Below are 21,843 nucleotides of genomic sequence, written 5' to 3' on the forward strand. Positions count from 1 at the left end.
GGGTGTCCAGTGGTGTTCCTTCGAAGTTTGTTATTTTTAACAATTAAACTGTCATACATGATTCGTACAGTTTCCTATATTTAGTACTTGGCTATACGCTCGAGAATATCTTACTAACGTTTAGGTCGTTTTTGGCATTTTCTAGAGCTAGCGCCCTTGCTGGGTATACACTCTAGCTAAGAACTTAGAAGACAAAATCATTCCCACAATAGTAGGTGATCAAACAATTTTTGCGTTATCCATCTATATTTATCAGTGATGTTCCACACCGCCATAACCCCAGTACGTCTTGACCATTCTCCACCAAACTTAGCAAACATTAGAACAAGAAAATCAGTCCGAAGGGTTGAAAAAGGAGGGGGGCGGAATGCAGCTAAAAAGAGGAGAGGTCCAAATAAGTAAACAGGGATTGGGTTTCTCTTGCATTTGAACCGATTACAGTAGTGCAAGTAGTTGGTAGATAAGAAAGCGGGTGAGAGTTTACGGAGGTGAGGGGCACTGAAAAAAAAATCAGCGAGCAAACAGATGCATAACTGGCTACGTGACAAAAGGGGGAGCTGATTAGAAGGGAGCCAACAGGTGGAGAGGGATTAAAAAAAAACAGACAGGTTAACAAGTGGCTGGTGGGCCACAGGGGAAGAGGGGGGCAGCTGACAAAGGGAGAAGACACACTCTATGTGAAGAAAAAGGGTTTTGTTTCTTGCATTCTGAGAATTGTCGTTACAAGTGACGGAGAGTAAAAAGGGGCCCGAGTAAGATAGGGCACTCAGTTGGTTTATAATATTTAAAAAAAACTAAAAGCGACAAGAAATTGGTCATAATTTACGCAGAGTTGTTTTAAATAATTGCTGAATCATGGTTGAAAACCTATCGACCGATAATGCGCCGTTACTCTTAGTTTTATGATTGGATATTGGGTATTTTCTCCTGAAAATTTGAGTTGAAGTAGTTTAGAGTGTATTGTTTACACTCTATTTTTAACACGGTCAGTTTTTCGCAAATTGGAAAAAATGGCGTCACCCGAAAAGCAGCATCGCGAATTTATTTTGCGCAAGCTCCTGGAAAATCCTCAACTCTCTCATCATGAATGATGAGATTTACGTCAAGGCGGACTTCCCGTAGCTTCCGGGGCTACTGTACTTCACCGCCCAGCACAAGTTTGAGGTCTTAGAGGAAGTAAGGATGCAGAAACTTTCATAGTTTGCCACAAAATACATGATTTGGCCAAGAAATACATCATGTGGAAAAGGGAGTGCACCGTTCGTGACTACCGGGACTGTAAACGGGCAGATCTTCCTCAAGGAATATCTACATAAGCATCTGCTTCTGTTGAAGCAACACGAGGGCCCTACGATCTTCTGGCCGGATCTACCTTCGTGCCAACATTCAAAGGATGTGTTGGAGCGGTACGAAGCCAATGGAGTCACTTTCGTACCCAAGGGCATGAACGCCTCCAGCGCACCGGAACTAAGGCTTATTGAAAAATGCTCGGCTATTATGAAGCAGACTCTTCGGAAGCATCCTAAGGAGGTCAAATCTGAGGAAGGCATGAAGAAAAAGTGGGTTTCCGTACAGAAGAAGCTGCAACCAGATGTTGTACAGAACCTTATGAGTGGAGTTAAGCATAGGGTGCGAGCATACGGTTATGAATGCGGTATTCAAGTTGAATGAAATAAATATGCCAAAAGCTTACTGGGTTATATTTTATTGTCTGACAGTTGAAAAGGTTCGGTCAATTTTCTACAGCCTTTCTTCCGTGGTGCTATTTGAAATGGGGCACTCTTTAATCTAAAATCTTTTTAGCTTGCAAACAAAAATTCATCGAAGCAAAGTGTGTTCCAGAAAGAAAGTTATTATCAATCGGCTTTCCTGTCACTGTTAAAACTAGTAATTTAAAAATTACAAAATTTCGATGGCGCGTTGATTTTAGCCGCCTATTATTTTAAAATATGAGATAAAGTTTAATGAGCATATGTTGCACAACTACGGAGACTGCAGAAATTTTATTAATTATTCTATGGGATATTTTAATATGGTCGCTATAAACCAAATTGATCAGGATGATCTGACAGTAAAACAGTCTGACAGACTGCAGTCAACTGATTTAGCGGAGCAAGCTATATTATAGATTTGTAGCGAAAAGCTTCATTTAATTCTGACGGTAACTGTCAAACAGCGGAATGCATAATCCTTTTTACTGCTGCTTTCTGCAGAGCGTGATAAGACTACTTATCAGCATTTTTGGCTCGAGCAGCACGTTCCTCACAATCGTGTGGAGGATTTGTGCCTTACATAAAGTTATTCTTAAAGAGGTTTAAAAACCTTCTAAAGAGTGGGTTGGAGTTGGCCGGAAAGTATTCCGGTCGTTAGTTCTGGTGGAGCTCAGTGTTTTAATAGCGGTTTTATGAAACTGGTTATGAAAAAACCATTAGAGGAATGTAATAAAATTTAGAAGTGTTATTTGGGATATGATAACAAAATCAATAAAATCAGTTCAATGGTCTGAAAGTTATGAATGTTGAAAATAGGAAGGTTGGTAAAAATGATGATCTCGGGAACCACCATGTCTCACAAAAGGGAACCTTAAACGCTGATTTAAAATATACCGGTTTAAAATTTCGAGAAAATTACCATCATATGCAAAAGTGACGTAAATGCCAATTGGTCAAAAATGATTTTATTTCGCCAAATGGTGCTTCACGCAATGTTTTTGTTGTTTAGTGCATTTTCACCGAAAACTATATTGAAAATTGAAAAAAAGTAACGTAATCACCATTCCGCTGAAAGAGTGACGATACGATGTTAATCATGATATAAGTCATTTACATTAACTCAATTAAAATTAGACCAACCTCTTGTGATGATGATTTTATAATGACGTCAGGCATTAATTAATTTTTTACACTCGAGGGAGAGAACGGCAGAAGAAAGTAATGAAACAAAGGTGTTGATGATGCCTCCAGGGCAAAACAAGGCGTGAAGGAGAAAGAGCGAAAAATTAGCAATGGAAGGGTCGTTGAAATAACGCTTAGTTAAGTTTGCATAACGTTTCTCTCATCACTGCGACCAGTGCGATCATTGATCTATTGTGATATCGACTGGGTGTTTGCTGCATAACTTACACTGTATTTTTTGCTATAATCACTATTGAATGAGCGATATGCTTATTAAATTAAATACGTGCTTGTGTGTTGTAAGGTTTACTCTTTCTTCAATGCTAGCTCTACTTTATCCACATTGCTCCTCAATGCCAGTACTGGCTCCAATTACAACCATCCATGGCGAGGCTGACCAGTACATTCAAGTGCAAGTGTAACTTTTTACACTGTCAAGAGTGCTTTATGGGGGTTATATAGAATTCAGCATAAAGGAAGGCCTGAGAATAAACCAATCACTTGACGTTGAATGGCTTGATTCTACTAAGATTCGAACCCCCAGAACCTTGCGGCTTCGGAGCCCCCCGGGGGCCTCATTATAACTGGATTCGAACTGGAGAAAATTTGGCTTCAAATCCGGTCATTATTGGGTCCCATTATTGTTTGGTTCGATCCGCGGATAATAGAACTTTTTCACGTACAGAGAAAAGTTTTACAAACGGACTTTTGGGCTTTGTATGGGATGCGAGTTGTTTCCACTTTTACCGGAAGTTTTCAAAGTTAGTATCTATCGGAAACCTACCACTACGAATCACTACATCACATGTGACTCAAACCATTTTTGAGCACAAAAATAGGCGGCATTCTATGGAGTGGCGCGCCGTCTTGTCGGTATTGCCATTGAAAGAGCAGACTTTATAGAGGAAAAAGAAAGAATCTATAAAACTGTTTGGCAAAATATTACGGTCACATGTACGAAGGCAATACGCCCAAAACGCCGCCACGCTGTAACCAGAGAGAAGCAGGGTGAACGAACGGCCATTCTGCTCTAGAGTAACACTCAGAAAGCATGGTTTTCACGTTCTGCCATACCATCAAAAGTAACCATACACTACGTGAGCTTCTGTATAATGCGAATGATAAGATTTTAGCACAAAAGAAAAGTCGGGAAACTATCAAATACCGTATAAAGACCCGTCGTAAATTAAAAATTCGTTTAAAAGAGCATAAAAAGCCCGTTGAAAACAATCGAATCAATGAATCCAGTGTGAAAATATACGCAACAAGTCCTCAACATGACATCGAATATTCCAACGCAAAAATGGTTAGAGGAATCAGTTAGGCTCGCAATTAAATGCATGGTTGTCAATGTTCATCATAACATCTGATCGACAGAATTTGATGAAGGAATGAATAAAATTGGGAGAATAAATCAAACCTAGGTATTGGAGTACCTAATATAACGAGCGGCAGTAGTTTAGTAAGTAAAACATTCGGGTACCAACCGAAAAAGCGTCGGTGCGAGCCACACCTGCCGTTGCACAAGCCAATATATTTTTGGTCTATAACAAAATTTTCAGACACCTGGTTATGTTAAGTTCTACTTCTCACAAACAAACCATCACGTGGGTTAAAGCTGGTGCAGCGAAATTGATTATTACATGGAAGGATCCTAATGTTGGAAGGAAAATCTTAAAACCCCGGAATGCGCACAAGTGTCTCTGCTTGTGGGTCCGCCAAGCCCCTTTTGGTCCTTCTTAACAGCATTAGTGTGATATTCATTTGATAATCAAATTTGGATCTACTGTAAGTCTACCCACATACACTGGCAAGTCCTTGAAATGATGGTGGATCTCCCCCTTACTACTACTATAACAAAATTTTCAGACACCTCATTCCGTAGAAGAAAGTAATGAAACAAAGTGTCGATAGGATCTAACAGATTGAGACCAAGCGTAAAGGGGAAAGAGTGCAAGATGAGGAGGTAAGGGAGAGTCATTTGAAGCACCACTTAAGAAGTTGTGTACCGTAGTCTTTTACCCAAGCTGGTCATGTGGCTCGCCGGTAGTAATGATCCTTTGAACCAGAGAGGGGCTGGATGAAAGAGAGACTCTACAACCCCCTAACCCCCTTAACTCACCACTCTAAAAATTGGCAGGTAGACACAAATTGTGCCTCTTCTGTTGAGACAACTTCTTAAGCGTTGCTTCGAATAGCCCTCCCTTACTCCCTTATCTTCCGCTCTTTCCCTTGCACACCTGGTCACAATCTGTTAGATCCTATCAACCCCTTGTTTCATTACTTTCTTCTACCGTTCCCTCCGTAAATTGTAAAAACAACCGATATAAAAACTTAATTATATGCCTGACCTCATTTCAAGTTCAAGATAAAAAACTCAAGGTTGGACTACCTCCTTCCTTTTGGTCAGAAACTTAAATCAACATCCTAAGTTAACTTTAAATTACAGAGCATATCTTCTCTTATACTTTAATTTACTATAGGTTGAAACAGTGCTGAAAATAGGCGTGATATGTAAAATGTAACCGAATTGTAAGATTTTCGGATAGTATAACTTGAGAGTAGGTTTATCGTGCGAGCTTTAATTCCCTGTATAGTTTGCTCTAAGTTAGACAAGTTGATTTGGAAATGTTGGTTTGTTATTGTTAGTCGTATTTCTGTTAAAATGTGAATTGCAGTGTAAATCGTTTTATGAAATTTTTTATCCTTGAACACTTGTGAATGAGAATTAATTAAAATACGAATAGTTTTCGAAACGTCATTTGAAATTTTGACAGTTTGTTTCCATGAAATGGTTGATTTGAACGACTACTTTAAATGCCAATGATGGTTGACACAGAATATTACCTTAAGAAGGGACCTAGTTCGATCTTAAATCAAGTAGGAGTGAGTTGCAAGCCACATTTATTAGACCAGAAAATAACAAAAAAAAAAGAAACTTTATTGCCACAAACACTGCACAACGTAACCACGCGTCTCCATGCTTGCTGGGCTAACTCTGTGGTCGCCCTGTCTTTTGTAATCCGGTTAGCAAAAATAACATAAATAGAGCACACAGTTCCGGCCTTGCTTGTCATGCTATGCTAGTATACTTTTTGATTTCTGTTACAATAAAATATGAACCCTCGTTTGGGGGGTAGGGAAACATTAAAAAAACCAATAAAACAAAAAAAAAACAAAGGTAAAACGAAAATAAAACATAACACAGAACTAATATCACTCTCGTCCAAACAGCACACGAAAAACAGTCCAAGCCACGATCCCGATTGCGCTGACCAGCACCAACAGTGACGGTTGCGGGCGCCGGCGGGGTGCGCCAGCGTCGGGCTCAGCCTTCGATGACTCACCGGCCTTTGGTTGTTGCTGCTGCTGCTGCGGTTTCGGTTGCTCCTCCTCTTGCTGCTGGCGACGACGAATTTCCGCAAATTCAGCAAACTCCGCCTCGATGTGTTTCGGAATCGGTTTCCGACCGGCTAGCGGAGTTCCCGGCACGCTGTTCGGGGCACTGCTGTCGTAGTCGCTGTCCCCGGCTCCGCCGGGGATCGTGAACTTTCGCCGGCGCTCCTTTACTTTGCGGATGAATTCATCACCGAGCTGATCGGGATCGTCGGGGGCGGCTCCGCCGCTGCCACCACCTACCGGTGGCGGAAGAGCAATGGGCTCTTTACCGTTGTTGGTTTCTTCGTTTGATTTGGATATTTTGATGATTTTATGTAGGCGCCTGGTTTCTCGTTCTTCCATGCGCTGCTGCCACTCGTTGTACAGTTGGTCGTTGGAGGAGTTGGTCGTGTTGATGATGGCAGGTGGTTTTGGTCGAGCCGGAGCAGGTCGCTCCACGGCAAAGTCGTTCTGTTTGGAAACGTAATAGGTGAGGTTGTCCGAGTTCGGTCCGGTTGATGGCGGAATCACGGTCATGTTGTTCAGTTCCTGCTCGATCCGGGCCGCCTCGAGTTCGAGTTTGCGAAATTCTTCCTGCAGCTCGGCGTCCTTAATGCGGCTGATTTCGTTACGCAGGTCATGCACCAGTGCCGCCTTCTGTTCCGGTGACGGTTCTTTACCGGCCGTGGATTCGTTCGTACGGTTTTCCCTACGTCGTAAAACCACCTCGCTTGCGCCTCCGGCGCCGCTGTTGCTGCTGCTACTGGTGGTGGTACGAATGGTCTCTTCCCTCAGCACGCGATGATCTTGAACGATTTCATAATTCAACTGTTCACTTTTTACCGCGCGTTCTATTTTGGTCCCCACCGCACTACTGTGACTGTGAATTTCGGCCGCTGCTGCTGGCAGCTTTTGCTCGCTGAAAGTGGGACGATTTTCCACACTGGCCTCCGCAGCAGACGGTGGCGGCTGATCTTTCAAAATTTTCAAAAGAACACTTGATTCATTCGCAGTCACTATTGCATCGACACTATCTTCCGCACTATTCTGATCAGCATTTGCAGGATCAGCTTCACCAGTATCACTGCCACTATAAATTTGAGCATTTTCACGCGACGGCGGCGGTAGGCCTTCGTGCACTTCCCGACCTAGATTAGTCACTGCAGTTTGCGATTGGACCGGGACCGGCGGCGGCTGAGCTGTTCGCATAGCACCAGCAGCAGCAGCAGCAGGTGGCGGTGGCAACGGAATCGGTGCCGAAGGTCGCCGCGATACTTCTTCGATTTCTTGTTCCACCATATTGTCGGACACCACGGATTGTTGGACCTTGCCGCTTTGTCGGTCGGGATGAGTCACACAACACTCGATTGAACTCGTACTCGTGTCGTCGACGTCGGAATAACCTTTCACCTCGGTGACATTCTGCTTCGGCGGCGGCGACGGCGTCTCGATGCCACGAACACGATCGACACCCGCGAGTAGACTGTTCCGGCCAGCATCATCGGCATCGTCACGATCCGACTCCGTGCGATCGTTCTCGGCATTCTCGCCGACCAGATCGTCATCGTCATCAGCATCTTCATGATTTCCACAGTCATCATCATCATCCGCATCATCATCATCAGTGTTTTGCGTAGCCGATGCGTTTGCCGCCGACGGCGGCTGCGTGGAACATTTGCTTGTTTCACTCACGTAGCCGTTGTTATCCTCTTCGCTGAGTGCTTCTTCGCTTTCTTTTTGAAGGGGGAAATTTGGTGGCGCCATCCCCGAAGGGGATTTCTCGCCTTGGGAGACGATCGATGCAGTATCATTGCCATTATCATCCTGCGGCAGCGGCAGCGGTGTGCTGTTTTTATCGGCGTCATGCACGTCACTGCGCCCGTGCTCTTGCTGTTGTCGGTCAGCGTTGCTGTTGTTGTTTATCTTATCGTCGTCGTCACGACCGCCGTCGCCGTCGCTGCTGTCACGCTCTGCGGCATCTTTGCACGGCTGATCAAGGTCATCCACGTCGTTTGCCGTCAGATCGGCCAGGCTGCTCGAGTTCGAACCGAGATCGATGATTTCCACTTCGAGAATTTCCTCCGGGACGACTTCGGTGGTACAGACGCTGCGATACTCTTCCGGGCAGGCTTCGGCGATTTTGGCGTCCACCAGGACGCAGGTCGTCGGTTCCTGTTTGCCTTGAAGGAGGCTTTTGAGAAAGTTTCTCGATTTGGCTTTGTTGAAGCGAGCTTTTGGCCGAGGGAAGCACAGATCCGGTTTGGGTGGGGGAGGTCGGTTTTCCGAATCACTCACGTCGCTGGTTTCTTCGGTGATGATATCCAAGGGACGAAGGAGATGCTGCGTACTGCTGCTAGGACCGGAAATGGGTTGATTTTCCGTGTCCAAAGTTCGACTGCTTTCACCTTCGGAATCCGGTGGGACTTCGACGATTGTTACCAATGTTGGTTGAATGCGTGAGGGCCGTTCCGGAATTGGGGGTGGCGAGTCCACCCGATACTCTTCGTCGGCTCGACTTTTATCCATGGTCGGCGGAGGAGGACTAGCTTCTTCGTCGTCACTTTTCGGCCGGCTACTAACGCACGAGGTGCACTTCATGGCTGTCGTCTTAAATCGAAGATTTCCGCTTTAATCAATGTGCAAATCGTCTCTGACTGCCGCCCACTTTCCGCACGGTGTGTGCGCAAAAGGGGTACCTCCATTCGCAATTGATACGCGAGTACTAATTGGAAATCGCAACTGAGAACGGTGCGCGAGGCCGACAGAAAACGGGAATGAGTGAGCGAGAGAGAGGACGCTAAATTACAGAAGCATATGTGTGCAATATATAAATTGTACCTCGCCGCCGCCGGACGGACGCAAATAAAACAAAACAATCTTCTGGCTGACACACTCACACTGTGCCAGGCCCGGTTCGAACCGACCGACCGACCGAAGTGAATGCGCAACTCGCCTATTTTATCGAGTTCCTATCCGGTCACTTTGCGCACCGCAGTATCGGCCCATAATGGCAACCCCCTTTTACACTGCGGTGACAGTTAGCACTTTCCGTTTAAACCCACTAATTCATAATTAAAAACCACACTCAGTTTCCCGAATAAAAAACACGCACGAGTTCTGCGAAACTTTCACTTCCGAAGACCGGCCGACGACTAGAATCGCTGTCAAACTGCAGTTATCTGGCGAAATTGTGCAGATTTTCGGCCGGCTTGTCTCTCTCTCTCTCACAATTTGTGTGCTCTAAGCTAGAAATTACTCCGCGCGCACTACTTCACGAGCATCCAGCCAGCCAGCCAGCCAGCGTAGCGTTTTGATTAGATGATGCACGATTTCCCACTTGAGAACGTAGGTTCCTCCCCTTTAAGCCAGTCCCCCACCCGCAGCACAGACCCCCTCACTTGCACTTGCGCCCCGAATTTCTGTTGTTGAGCCGACCGGTCGCGCTTTCAATGAAAACAAAACAGATGCCCTCTTCGAACACACTCGAGCTGGCTCCGAATCCACTTACGGTCCCATAAATACTGTTTTGAAAGTTCCGAATTAATCTGTGTTATTCCCAGCCCCAGTCACTCCCGCATCGCAGGGAGGGCAAAAGGTGCTCTCTTTGCGCGCGCTCTATTTACGGTAGGAACCACACCTTTTCAGGTGTGCGACGACGACGACGACGACGGGATCCAATTTCTTAACTTTGTTGTTGGTCAACGTTTTGCCTGTCGCTGCTATCTGCCAGTGATAAGATTCCTAGTGCTGTTTGAACTCTGCCTGACTGTTATCGTAAATAGTACGAACACGCATACACCGCCGCCCGATTCGGGCGGGCGGCCTAGATAAGTGAAGAAGCAAAAAGAACAGTCACCAAGCAAGCAATCAGCCAATATCGTACCGTTAAACCAATCGAAACACGTGACCTTAACCGAACGAAGAGGAGTCCCCTTAAAAGGGAAGAAACCGTTTAATGGACGACGATGACAACGACGATGACGGGGCTTCCCAATATCGACCAATTCGATTTGAATTTCAGCTTTTGAATTTGGATCGGAAATTGGCTACCCTTCCCATCCATCTACGCGACACCGAGTTATTAACTTACAATACTATCGGATTACACATAGCCACCACATGATAATACTAATACGGCCCACTCGGACTCGGACTTTTGGTTCGCCTCCTATCTTCTGTTGTCTTTCTCTTTCATTCCGTGCCTATGTACATAGGGACTTTGCGCTCTCGGTCTGTAAAAATTAATGTGACATTTGAATTTTATTCTTGGTTCGTTGGTTGGTGGTTGTTACCACCGCAAATCAGCCGACAACGTCGGTATCAATTTCTTTTCCTAGCCAGCCAGTACCGGTACTGGCACATACGAACACACAGAACAACACAATTGAATCAAGTTCAAGTGCTCGATCGATCGGAAACGGTGTGCTGCTGCTGCGGTGAAGTTGCCTTCGTGTGGTGTGCACGCACGCACGCACGCACTTTGCACCCGCCGGCTGCCGTAGTCGCCCGCCGGCGTGAGTTTGTTTGTTTTCTTTTCTTCTTAATTTGTTGTTGCGATGCGATATAAATCTAATGTCAAACATTCGCTGTGGTGTCGGCTTTTGTGCGTTGTTATACATGTGCATGAGCGCTACGCTTGTCATTCGATCCGATGCTAGCGATTAGGTTAGCGGGCGTGATTAGCAGCAACGTCTCTGTTTCGTTGGATGATCGCGGGAAAAAATTCTTTCTCATGTACAGGTTGTAGATCGGTAAGGAAGTGATTGGTGTTTACAATACGGTTCAAAAGAATGTTTTTTCTTCCTATAGAAAATGTCGCAAAGCAATAGGTAGGTTACATTTTGATAAATTGCTTACACATGTTGAAACTGTTTGATTCGATGGATGGGATGTACAGAAAAACTGTGAACTGTGACAAGCTTATTTGAGCTAAGGATACTCTTTCTTAAAACAGTTTATTTTTTAAATGTTGATGACGTAATATTTTCCTTTTGGTTGCGTAGTTTTCAGTTCTATTCGCTTTAAACCATCAAGCCATTTTGCACTTTTTTTTTCAAAGCTTTCAATTGATTTTTTTCACTACAGATTTAATCCCACGAACCTGTTCGAATTCATCGAATAGGATACATTCAAAAAAATGATTGTAGGTCTGTAGGGGAAAGTAGTGTATGGTCGGACAGGCCTCTATGCTCGGACACTAGCGATTTTTCAAAAACAAAAAATGTTAAAGATATTTGGAAAATATATAACAATAGTACACTCCCTCCACGATTATGGATCACTTTTGTGTTTCAAGTTAAATAACTCAGTTAAACAAACTGTTTGAAGGGTTGAAGCATTTTTGCAACAAAATATGCCATATTAACTAGCTTTTAACACATAAAACATCCTTTTAATCCCGACATTGATGCTTTTTCAATGAGCGTACAAAACTGTTATCGAGAATCTATCAAAATGTCTGTCGTTTTTTCAATCAGCATAAGCAGTACGTTCCTCATTCATAAGGTTGCTATGTGACATAATCACCAATTTTCGAGCAAAAAATGGCTGGTCAAGCTAAGTTCTTTACGGTTCAGCGAAATGTTGGTGGTTGCCAATGATTTTCCTGTAAAAATAAGTAATTTTCAAAGTGATCCATAATAGGGACCAAAACAAGGTATTTTTTCACAATTATGGATTATTTTGATTCCAATGTAATTTTTACAAATTCATGCAGTTTATCACCTATTACAAACATTTTTTAAGCAGAATCAAAGGCTGCACAGAGCTGAGTTTTTGGAAAATGCTGTTTTTGAACTACGCAGTACAGGAAAGCTACGTAAGGCAGTAAAACGCTATGATGGTTAAGCGAATGTTAGCTCTCATTCAACAATCTAAAACGTTAATTTTTCCCTTAACTTTTTAGAGAGCTTGAATTTACTGGTTCTTCGAGCTTCCGGTCACATACGCGCGATTTCCTTCTATGTTTATTTTTCATTTTTTTCGGTTTATTGTCGCCTTTCTACTGTTTTATACAGAGTCGCATCATAGCAGGGATTAAATTAAACTCTTGCATCGATTAACTTTTCCGAGAGTGAGAGTCCACTGTACCTACATCGTTAATAACAATTCGGAAAAAAGAAAACTGCATTCTATACTAGCCTTTTCGGAGCCATCGCAGCTGGTGAGCCTATGATTCTTTTTCCAGGACAATAAGTCTAGCGTGAAATCGCGAAAAGCATTCCCAAAAGCTGATCGGTAGGTGTTTTCGAAGAAGGACGGCAGGCATCTAAAGACAGACCATAAGCCACACAAGATCTTTCATACGATTTGAAAAATGTTATTTTTATGTTATTACATGATTTGAATAAAGTTCATTGAGTGAATTCGCTGCAAAAAGTGTATTTTTATTTTGATCCATAATATGATGAAAATTGTTTTATAATTGTGACCGCTTCGAAAAGTGATCCATAATTGTGTATGTAATAAGTCATAATATAAGCTTAATTTCCGTGGAAAACTTGTACTAAATGGGTTTAATAACTGAATCAACTGAAAGATTACATATTTCTGTAACTAAAAACATTTATAAATTGCTTTTAAACACTAGTATGCGCTACAATTGATTGTATTAAAATCATACTTCTGCTTAAATGGCCCATAATTGTGGGGGAACTGTACCTTTTATTTCAGTACCTCGTTCGCCAAGAGGCTTAACAGTCTCAAAAAAAGTTGAATTTTGAGCAAACCTTGAGATCTACATCATGTGATATTTCATAAATTTTCGATGAAACAACTAACAAATGACCTGGTTCTGTAAAGAAGAAGAACAGGGCTTTCAAATGGAGTAAAAAAAATTTTGGCGGCCTTCTTGGATTTGGTCGCCATATTGGATTTTATAAAAAAAGGCCGTTTTCGCCATGAGCCCCCCAACCGATTTTCATTTTAAGACCACTATTGGAAAGCTGAGAAAAAATGTAATACAAAACATTCATAAAATTAGGTGTGCAACCTTGTGCAACCGGTTGGGGGACTCATGGTGAAAACGGTCATTTTTTGATAAAATCCCAAATTTTTCTGCTTCATTTGAAAGCCATGTTTTTCTTCTTCACAGAACCGGGTCATTTGTTAGTTGTTTTATGGCAAATTTATGAAATATCACATGATATAGATCTTAAGGTTTGCTCAAAATTTAACTTTTTTTGAAACTCTTAAGCCCCTTGGCGAACGAGGTGTCCACTATTTCGAGGTATCAAAAGTGTAAATCTTAGTTTTTAACCATTTTCAACCAATTAAGCGCAAAAGTTCCAATATTTGAAGACCTCGTGTCAGTAGTGGCCCCGTTTCAGCGAGAATTACTCATTATTACTACTCATTATTGTTACTTAATTCTTTGTACAAAACATTCTTACTAATGTTAAAGTCAATCTGACCGTAGACGGCGTTATAAGCACAAATAAAAGCAAAGGCGTGGGCTTAAACCGCCATTAGTCATTATCCTTCCTTATCGACAGACTTCGCAGCCCGCTGTTTTGAGTACAGGAAAATTACGGGGCCAGGGTAACGACCCTACTTAACTCTATCTGGCCATCACCGCCTAGCCGAGATTCGAACATACGACGACTGGCTTGTTAGACCAGCATCGTACCTCGAAGCTAACTGGGCGGTTTAAAAGCACTAATACAAGCACTGAATGAGTTATTGTATCTATACTTAGTGGCAGCAGAAATGCATCATCAGTTCAAAGAATGCTAGCTGGACTGTTCATATTGATATTTGCAAGTAATGATGGACAGTCACTGCGGTTTGTAAGCACGTAGAATATAAAATCGTGCGTCAATTTTAGGCATCTGGCGGAGAGTGCTTCCAAACCGTGAGGAATATAGAGGCAACGCCGTGGGGTTAGCCGATGAAGAATGAATTGTATGAAATGTTTTTGGATTCGCTCTAGTTTGAGAGCAATACAGTGACTTAAGAGCATAGACATCTGTAATGAATGCTCTATGGCGACAAACGACTTAGCTGCAGTTAATGCAACATGCTCGTTGACTCGCAGCTTGTTATCAATTATCACACCTAAGTCACGTATGGAATTTACTCAAGTACGACTGAACCAATTTTGTATGGGAACTCAGTAGTATTTGGGCAACGACTGAAAGACCTTGCATTTCTTGATGTTTACAACCATTTTCGTCACATTACAGGGTAGATCATATTATCTGGAAGACTTTGAGTTCGTCGGCGAAGAACGATTTTCCAGATTACAGCCGATATGCGATGTCGCTTACGTACATGCTGAAAATAAGCGGGCCCAGTATGCTCCCTTGAGGAACTACTGAAGTGACGTTGAATGTTGCTGAGGTTTCATAATCACCCTGAAATCGGTGTAAATTGAATTTAGCTGGCGACGGGATTCAACTGTAGGGAACAACGTATTGGTATAAGCCATTAAGTTTGTCGCTGTAAAACGGCACTCGACGAAACCATGCTGATACTTACTGATCAAAGACTTTGCAACATTGCTTAGGAAACAGTGAATGACTGTTTTGAAGACTTTAGCGAGGCAACAAAGTATCGATATTCCGCGATAGATATCAACTAAGTGAATGCTTCCTGCTTTGTGAATTGGGACCATCTTAGCAATATTCCAAAGAGACGGGAATGTGCACTCAGCTGGGAAACGATTGAAAATCAACCATATCGGTACAGGCAGTTCTTTTACACAGCTCTTGATGATGATTGAAGTCAATCCGTCCACTCCAGCCCCTTTTGTTGGATCTAACTCGTTCAGCACTTCAAATACATCCCAATCCGAAGAACGGAAATTCGAGATATATCACGTCGTACGATGATATCAGAAGAAATCTCTCCGGATGGGATTAGAGCGAACTGGTGTAATACATGCTTTTAAAAAAGTCAGTAAACAGATTGGCAGCTTCTTTGGCTGAACTAGGAACATAAACTTACTCCATATTATTCACATTCCGTTTTTTCCCTTTTTGTTTTTCCCTTCTGTGTTACCTTTTTCTTTAGTTAATTTTTCCTGTTTTTCTTTTTCCCTATTTTCTACTTTTATATCCCGTGTGACCTCGTATTCCCGTTTTCTTGGTTTTCTCGATCGATTTTCTTTTTTTCACTACACTAGTCGTCTTTTTCCTTTTGCTTTCTCTTGTTTCCGTACTTCATTTCTTATCTCGTTTTCCCGCTTTTTCACTCTCATTTTTCCTGTTTCTGTTTGCCGTTTTCTCTGCTCCTTTTTCCCTTTCTGTCCCGCTTTTTCCCTTTTCCTGAACTCTGTTCCGTTTTTCTTATTTTTTGTCGGGCGCTTTTCCTCTTTTTTGTCTCGTTTTTTGGCATTTTCCTTCATATATGTCGGAACGGAACTCTTTTTTATTCGGTCCCGGTTGTCTTTTTTAATTAGTTAACTACTTTTCTAATCCGATGTTTGTTTTTGTCTCGTTATTCATCTTATTATGTCCTACTTTTCTATCCCGTTTTTTGTTTTCGTTCCGTTTTTCGTCTTATTATGTCCTACTTCTTTACCTTTTCAGTCTCGTTCTGTTGGTCTTCCTTTTCATCTTCCGTTTTTATTTTCTTTATCCATTTTTTAGTCTATTTCTCTTCTCCAGTTTCATTTTTTTATTTTCAAGGTCCCATATTTTCTTCATTTCTTTCCCTCCTTTTCTATCCCGTTTGTTCTCCTCTTTGTGCCGTTTTAACTCCTTTCCCGTCCTGCTTATCCTCGTTTTCGTCATTATTGTTTCTTTTTTCTCTGTTTTTCTTCTATTTATTCGGTTCTTCATCTTTTTCTGTTTGTGTCTCTTCCGTTTTCTTCTTTTACACTTTTCTCTTTTAATATTCCGCGTCCCCTCTGTCTCATTTTTGCTTTTAGGTTTGTTTTTGTGGAGGGCAGCACGAGACGGACCTTCAGAACCATTGGTAATACATCTCTGAATATGCTAAGAAAACTTACTTACATTTTCATAAGAAACTGTTAGCTCTACACGTTGTATGGTTGATGAAATATGAAAAGATTAGAAATTGATAAGCAAGAAAAAACTATTTCAAAAAATTTCCATGTGACAGAACATAATTTCTCAACTATTCTTTGAAGTTTCCCACCATCACCATCAGTGGAATGAATTTGTTTTAAATTTGACTTGAAACTAGATTTGAAATTGGATTTGAAATTGGACCAGAAATTACATTTGAAGTTGAACTTAAAATCATAGTTGAAATTAGACTAGAAATTGAATTTAAAGTAACTGGGGGAGCCCCAAGAGGAACGTTGAACTAACTTAATAAGCATTACTTCAATAACCCTCCCTTAACTAATATTCCGCTATTCCTCCTTCACGTCTTTTCTCGCCCTAGAGATATCAACACCTTTGTTTCATCACTTTCTTCTACCGTTCCCTTCGTCCATTGGAAAGACTAGTGTCTAGGTGGACGAACGAGGGACTCACATACGACTACGAATGTATGTTCAATTCGACAACCCAAGTAACAATTCTAAAACCACTTGGTTTTACTTGAATTTTATAAAAGTTTTATAGCGGTATTAATCATTACCTTTGGTTTTATTGCGCAAAACCAAGGGGAACACACTTATAACTGGCTAGAAAACCATAATAAAACTGTTAATAAAGTAAATTTATTGTCGTTGCTTATATTACCACGTTAAAACTAGTTGGCTGCACCACATCCCCTATAAACATACCATAAGTGTGGCGTAGCAATACAAAATGGCGCACCAATTAAAATTAATCTTATCGCGGTTGCTTGTCAAACTGCAAGAAATCTGTTAGTTTTATAGAGCTATAGAGCTATTAAATCGGTAACACCCTGACCAAACAGTTTTTTTACTGCTATTATGAAGAATACTAAAGCTCAACACCAAAATCATTCTTTTATGCGAGGCTATATTGTCATATTCTAGTACCGTGAACGTACCATATTCTGCGCAGCTCCTAATTCTGCGCATTTTTCTTTATATATGTATTTTTCAACATTCTGCATAACTATGGCCATTGTGTTATTTTTTTATAAATCTCTGTTGAATATTACGCCATTATTCACAAAAGGGCCATAATATTTGACAGCGAAATAAATTAAAGTGAAACTGAAAGTATTTTATATGTCAGAAAACAACGTCATTAGCGCCAACGCTAAAACTGTCCTTCTAGAAAATTAACAAAATTATGATCGAAATTCTTTGCAATGATCAAATTACCCAGCATAATTAGAAAGAATAATTAGTTTTAGTCATGTTTTAGGCAAAAAGAGTGATTGCATGCCTTGTTTTCGTTGGAAAAATGCGACGGAGTAGTGTGCAGATTTAGGCACAGATTTTTTATTCATGTTCCAAATTCTGCGCAGTAATGTATCCTTTGAAGAAATCGCGAAAAAATACGCAACTTCTCCCAAATGGTTGAGGTATAGAGGCATAGAAATTCAAGTAGAACCTTGAACTTGCATTGATTGGAATCCTGTGTTACGGCTCGGGGTCCGAACCTACGAACGCCAATTCATGGAACCATGTCTTCTGATTTTTTTTGACAGTCGAACTTCATTGAGCTGTCAGGGAGTGGGGAAGTGGTTGCTATATGAAAACACAATTGTTAATATTAGTCTAAAGTATAATGTTCAGTATAGAGAAAACCCGAATGAACTCGCCCTTCACGTTATCGACAATAAAATATTTAAAATAAGCCAATCCAAATGATAATAATGTTCCTGTGCCACCTGGACAGCACAAGAAGGCCAGATCATGGATATAATCATGGTAATGGCTAATGTCGGATTTTTGATGTGCTTTCAGCGTATAAAGACATAAACTACATGGTATGAATGTTTATTGTTACTTTTTAGGTGCGCAGAATTAGGAACAAACATGCGCAGAATTAGGAACATGGGCAAGAGAGTGCGCAAAATTAAGCACCGTGGATAAGTTTACAAAACGAAAGATATACTCAATTGTTGGTCGACTTTTAATTCCCATGTTTTTTTACCATATATTATAGACCGTTGCACTACATGTTGCTGCTATCAACGTTATCAATTTAACTCTAGAATACTTATAATAGTGGAGGAATCATAAAAATGTCTTAACTGCGCAGAATATGGTACGTTCACGGTATTTTGTTTTAGCTCCCAAGCAAAAGTTGATCAAAGCAAAGTGTTTTGCAAAAAGAAAGTTATTATCAATCAGTTTTCCTGTCACAGGAATCAACTAAAATGATTTTGCTAGAAATTGCGATTGATTAACTGAATATATTTATTTTGTTAAAACAACCAGTTTTCTAAAATTGCAAAATTTCAGTGGCGCGTTGATTTTATCTACTTATCATATCAATGAAATGGGTATAAAATGGAGAGAGTTACCTGGAAGGAGCGTCAAACATAGCTCTGGCTCTCTCAAGCTCCCACCTGGCGCCTCCACGCATATCTAAGTAAAATTATGACGGTCGATGGCATTACCCGGAAATGCTTCATGTACTTACTGAAGCAGCTAAGCTAGGAGGTGCGAACCAGCGCGCATGTTCTCCAGGTGAGGGGCGGCTCATACAGCGTCTGTCTCGGAACGGGCGGCCGAATATGAAATACTGTATCCCGCAAGCTAAACCCATCAAACAGTTTCGTTCGTATATCAGAGTAACAAATATGATATATGCCCCTATATATCAAGAAAAATCGCATTCGATGCACGAAACCAGCATATGCGTACTGTTTTGGAGGCGATATACGTACTGCAAATTATATGAAAACAATTCACATTCATAAGTATTTGTATACGATGAAATCCGACTCAATATGATTAGTTCCATAATGCTATACAATTCTGTGACGAAAATCGTATGTGAATCAGTTACTATCATTTTGTACGAATAAATGTAAACTAGGGTGCGCTTTATTAAGCTTTATGTACTTTATGATTTCGAGTTTGTTTAGCGATATTTAGGATGATTTTCACACATTATTATACGATTCGTGGTTTACTGGGTACCTAAGATGGCAGACCCATCAGCGGGATGTAAGTATCGCGACCCCGGTGAGGTAGTATACCGAAAACTCAATTACCACGAAAAACGAAAATGAAGATCATATCAATATACACGATAAAATTAAATGTGCACATGCTGCAAACCACTGAAATTGCTTAAAATTTATTAAATATTCTATGGGATATTTTATTTTGGTCGCTATAAACCAAATCGATCAGAATGATTTGGCAGTAAAACTTTAACTTTGCTACTCACGGATGTATTTTCAAGTTGATAAAGCTGGCGAACTTATTTAGCTTTTTCCAGAGCGAAAAGCGAAAAGCTTTATTGAGTTATGGCGATGGGTCATTCGTCAAAATTTTAAAAAGTTGAACAGGCAATTTTAAATTTTGAAAAGAATAAATTGAAACAAATCTTCGCTAATTTCATAATTATATAAAACTAATTGAGTACCCAATTTAGCTCGAGCTCGAGGTCAACCTTTTCGTCTCGTCTATTCTTTCGGTCTGGTCTCTCTAGTCTGTCCCATCTGTTCGGTCTATGTCGTCTGTTCCGTTTGTCCCGTCTGTTCTGTCTGTCGAATCTATACCACTGTCTCCCTTCTGTCCCTTCGATCTCGTCTGTCCCATCAGTCTAATCTTTCCTTCCATATTATTTTTCCCGTTTGTCCTATCTATCCCGTCTGTCCTATCTTTTCCGTTTGTCTCGTCTGTACCGGCTGTCCTCTCTGTCCTTTCTGACCCGACTGTCCTGTCGGTATTCCAACTGTCCCTTCTGTACTGTCTGTCCGGTCTCTTTCGTTTGTTCCGTCTGCCCCGTCTGTTCAGTCTGTCTCGTCTGTCCCTTCGTTCCGGTATGCCTAGTATACCCCTCTGTCTATTTGTCCTATCTATTCTGTCTGTCACATTTGTCCCGTCTGTTCCCGTCTGTTCCCGTCTGTCCCGTTTGTCCTTTCTTTCTCGTCTGTCTTTTCTGTCCCGATCGTTCCGTCAATCCTATCGGTATACTGTTAGTTCCGTCTATTTCGTCTGTTTTGCCTGTACCGTCTGTCCCGTAGGTCGTCTCTATCCCGTCCGTCCTTTCTGTCCCGAATGTCTCGTCTGTCCCGTCTGTTTAGCCTGTCTCGTCTGTCCTTTAGTTCCAATCTGTTTAGTATGCCACTCTGTCTATTTATCCCATCTGTTCCGTTTGCAACATTTGTCTCGCCTGTCACATTTGTTCCGTCTGCTCCGTTCTATCCCGTTTGTCCCATTTGAGTTGTCTATTTGTTTAAAAATTAGTGTATAAGGTGTTTGGGGTAAGAAAGGCGCTATTAGTTAGTGCTATCAGCAAGCGGAAATGGTATGCATTTCATTACTGAGCGGAAAAAGTACCACCGTTCATCGAATTTCATAGCATCTGTTTTATGTTGGAGATCGAACGTTATGCACAGTAGCGCCAAACTGCGTTCAGTCATACCTCTGATTGTACAGCAGAACGAATGCGCTCTGATCTTCGATCAAGTTCCTTTTCCGTTTCGAGTAGCGAATGGCTGCAAAACAGTCAATTGACTGGCAGTCAATACACTAACGAAAAGCAACCGCGCTATCGTATAATTCAATACTACAAAAAAAAAAAATAACCACTTCATGCGCATGGAAGAAGTCTGTCGGACGTCGTCCGAACGAAACAAGCATTTTGCTCGCGTCGGACGGACGCTGGTCGACAAATTTTTACTCCGGGTAGCCTATTTAGAAACAAAAAACAAACGAAAACATACGTCACCTTTTGTTTTCAGTCAATTTGCAGTTTACATTCTACAATATGAACGCAAAGCGGGAGAACGACTGTTGGATTCTCTTCAGAGGCTACATATGGATTGCAGGCTGAAGTCTCGCAAGCGGCAGATTTACTGGATTCAAAAAACAGTCAAATGATCGTTTTTGAAGCGAAAGTTGAATGCAGAAAGCGTATGCATTCACGCAGTCACAATCAACGACCCTTTGCCCTACCTGTGCTCCTATTAGTTTTGTTCAGTGGTACCATTAAGGGGAGCGGGGATCATTTATCATATTTTCTGATCCTGAAATGTGGATTTTTTTTTGCTGAATTGTAAATAAGAAAGAAATAATAGGGCCACTGTGACTATTATTTTCATCTATTGTAGTAAAAGTGGAAGTATAAGTACATATATAAGTTATAAGGTATGGGTAGTGTTCCTATACCAGCTATTTATAATTTGTTCATTTTCTTTTTTTAACGATGGATTGTTTGTAAATTTTTGTTTTCCTTCATATTTTTACCTAACTGAATGTATTCTAATAGAAAAACAATTTAAGTACTTAAAATTACTAAACAAAAACATTTTTGAAGTAGATGGTAGTCCACTATTGATCGAGCCTGATTTCAATACCTTCTTGCTCATTCACTCGTTTGATTGCGATTACATCATTCATTGATTAAGAGCAGCAGCTGAAAGTGAGTTTACGTATTAAACGAATCGAAAAACAAATATTCTGCCATTGCGAACCCCAACATGTTTATTTTCATTTTTATTAATATAAACAAACAAATAACGTAACGCAAACACGTATTTGCAGCATGCATGT

General features: G+C 41.2%; 2 protein-coding genes across 2 annotated transcripts in view; both read right to left on the reverse strand.

The window, feature by feature from the left end:
* Window positions 1–8,870, reverse strand: part of LOC128736817 (myb-like protein P) — a 64,865-nt gene extending 55,995 nt beyond the window's left edge. The window contains exon 1 of the mRNA XM_053831309.1: window positions 6,242–8,870. Within this exon, the coding sequence (XP_053687284.1) occupies window positions 6,242–8,870 (2,629 nt within the window). The remainder of the gene's footprint in view (window positions 1–6,241) is intronic.
* LOC128738489 (sorbin and SH3 domain-containing protein 1) overlaps window positions 1–21,843 on the reverse strand; it is a 201,177-nt gene that overhangs the window by 179,110 nt on the left and 224 nt on the right. The gene's annotated exons all lie outside the window — the stretch shown is intronic.

This window comes from Sabethes cyaneus, chromosome 2, assembly GCF_943734655.1.
Source record: "Sabethes cyaneus chromosome 2, idSabCyanKW18_F2, whole genome shotgun sequence".
Classification (NCBI taxonomy): Eukaryota; Metazoa; Arthropoda; class Insecta; order Diptera; family Culicidae; genus Sabethes; species Sabethes cyaneus.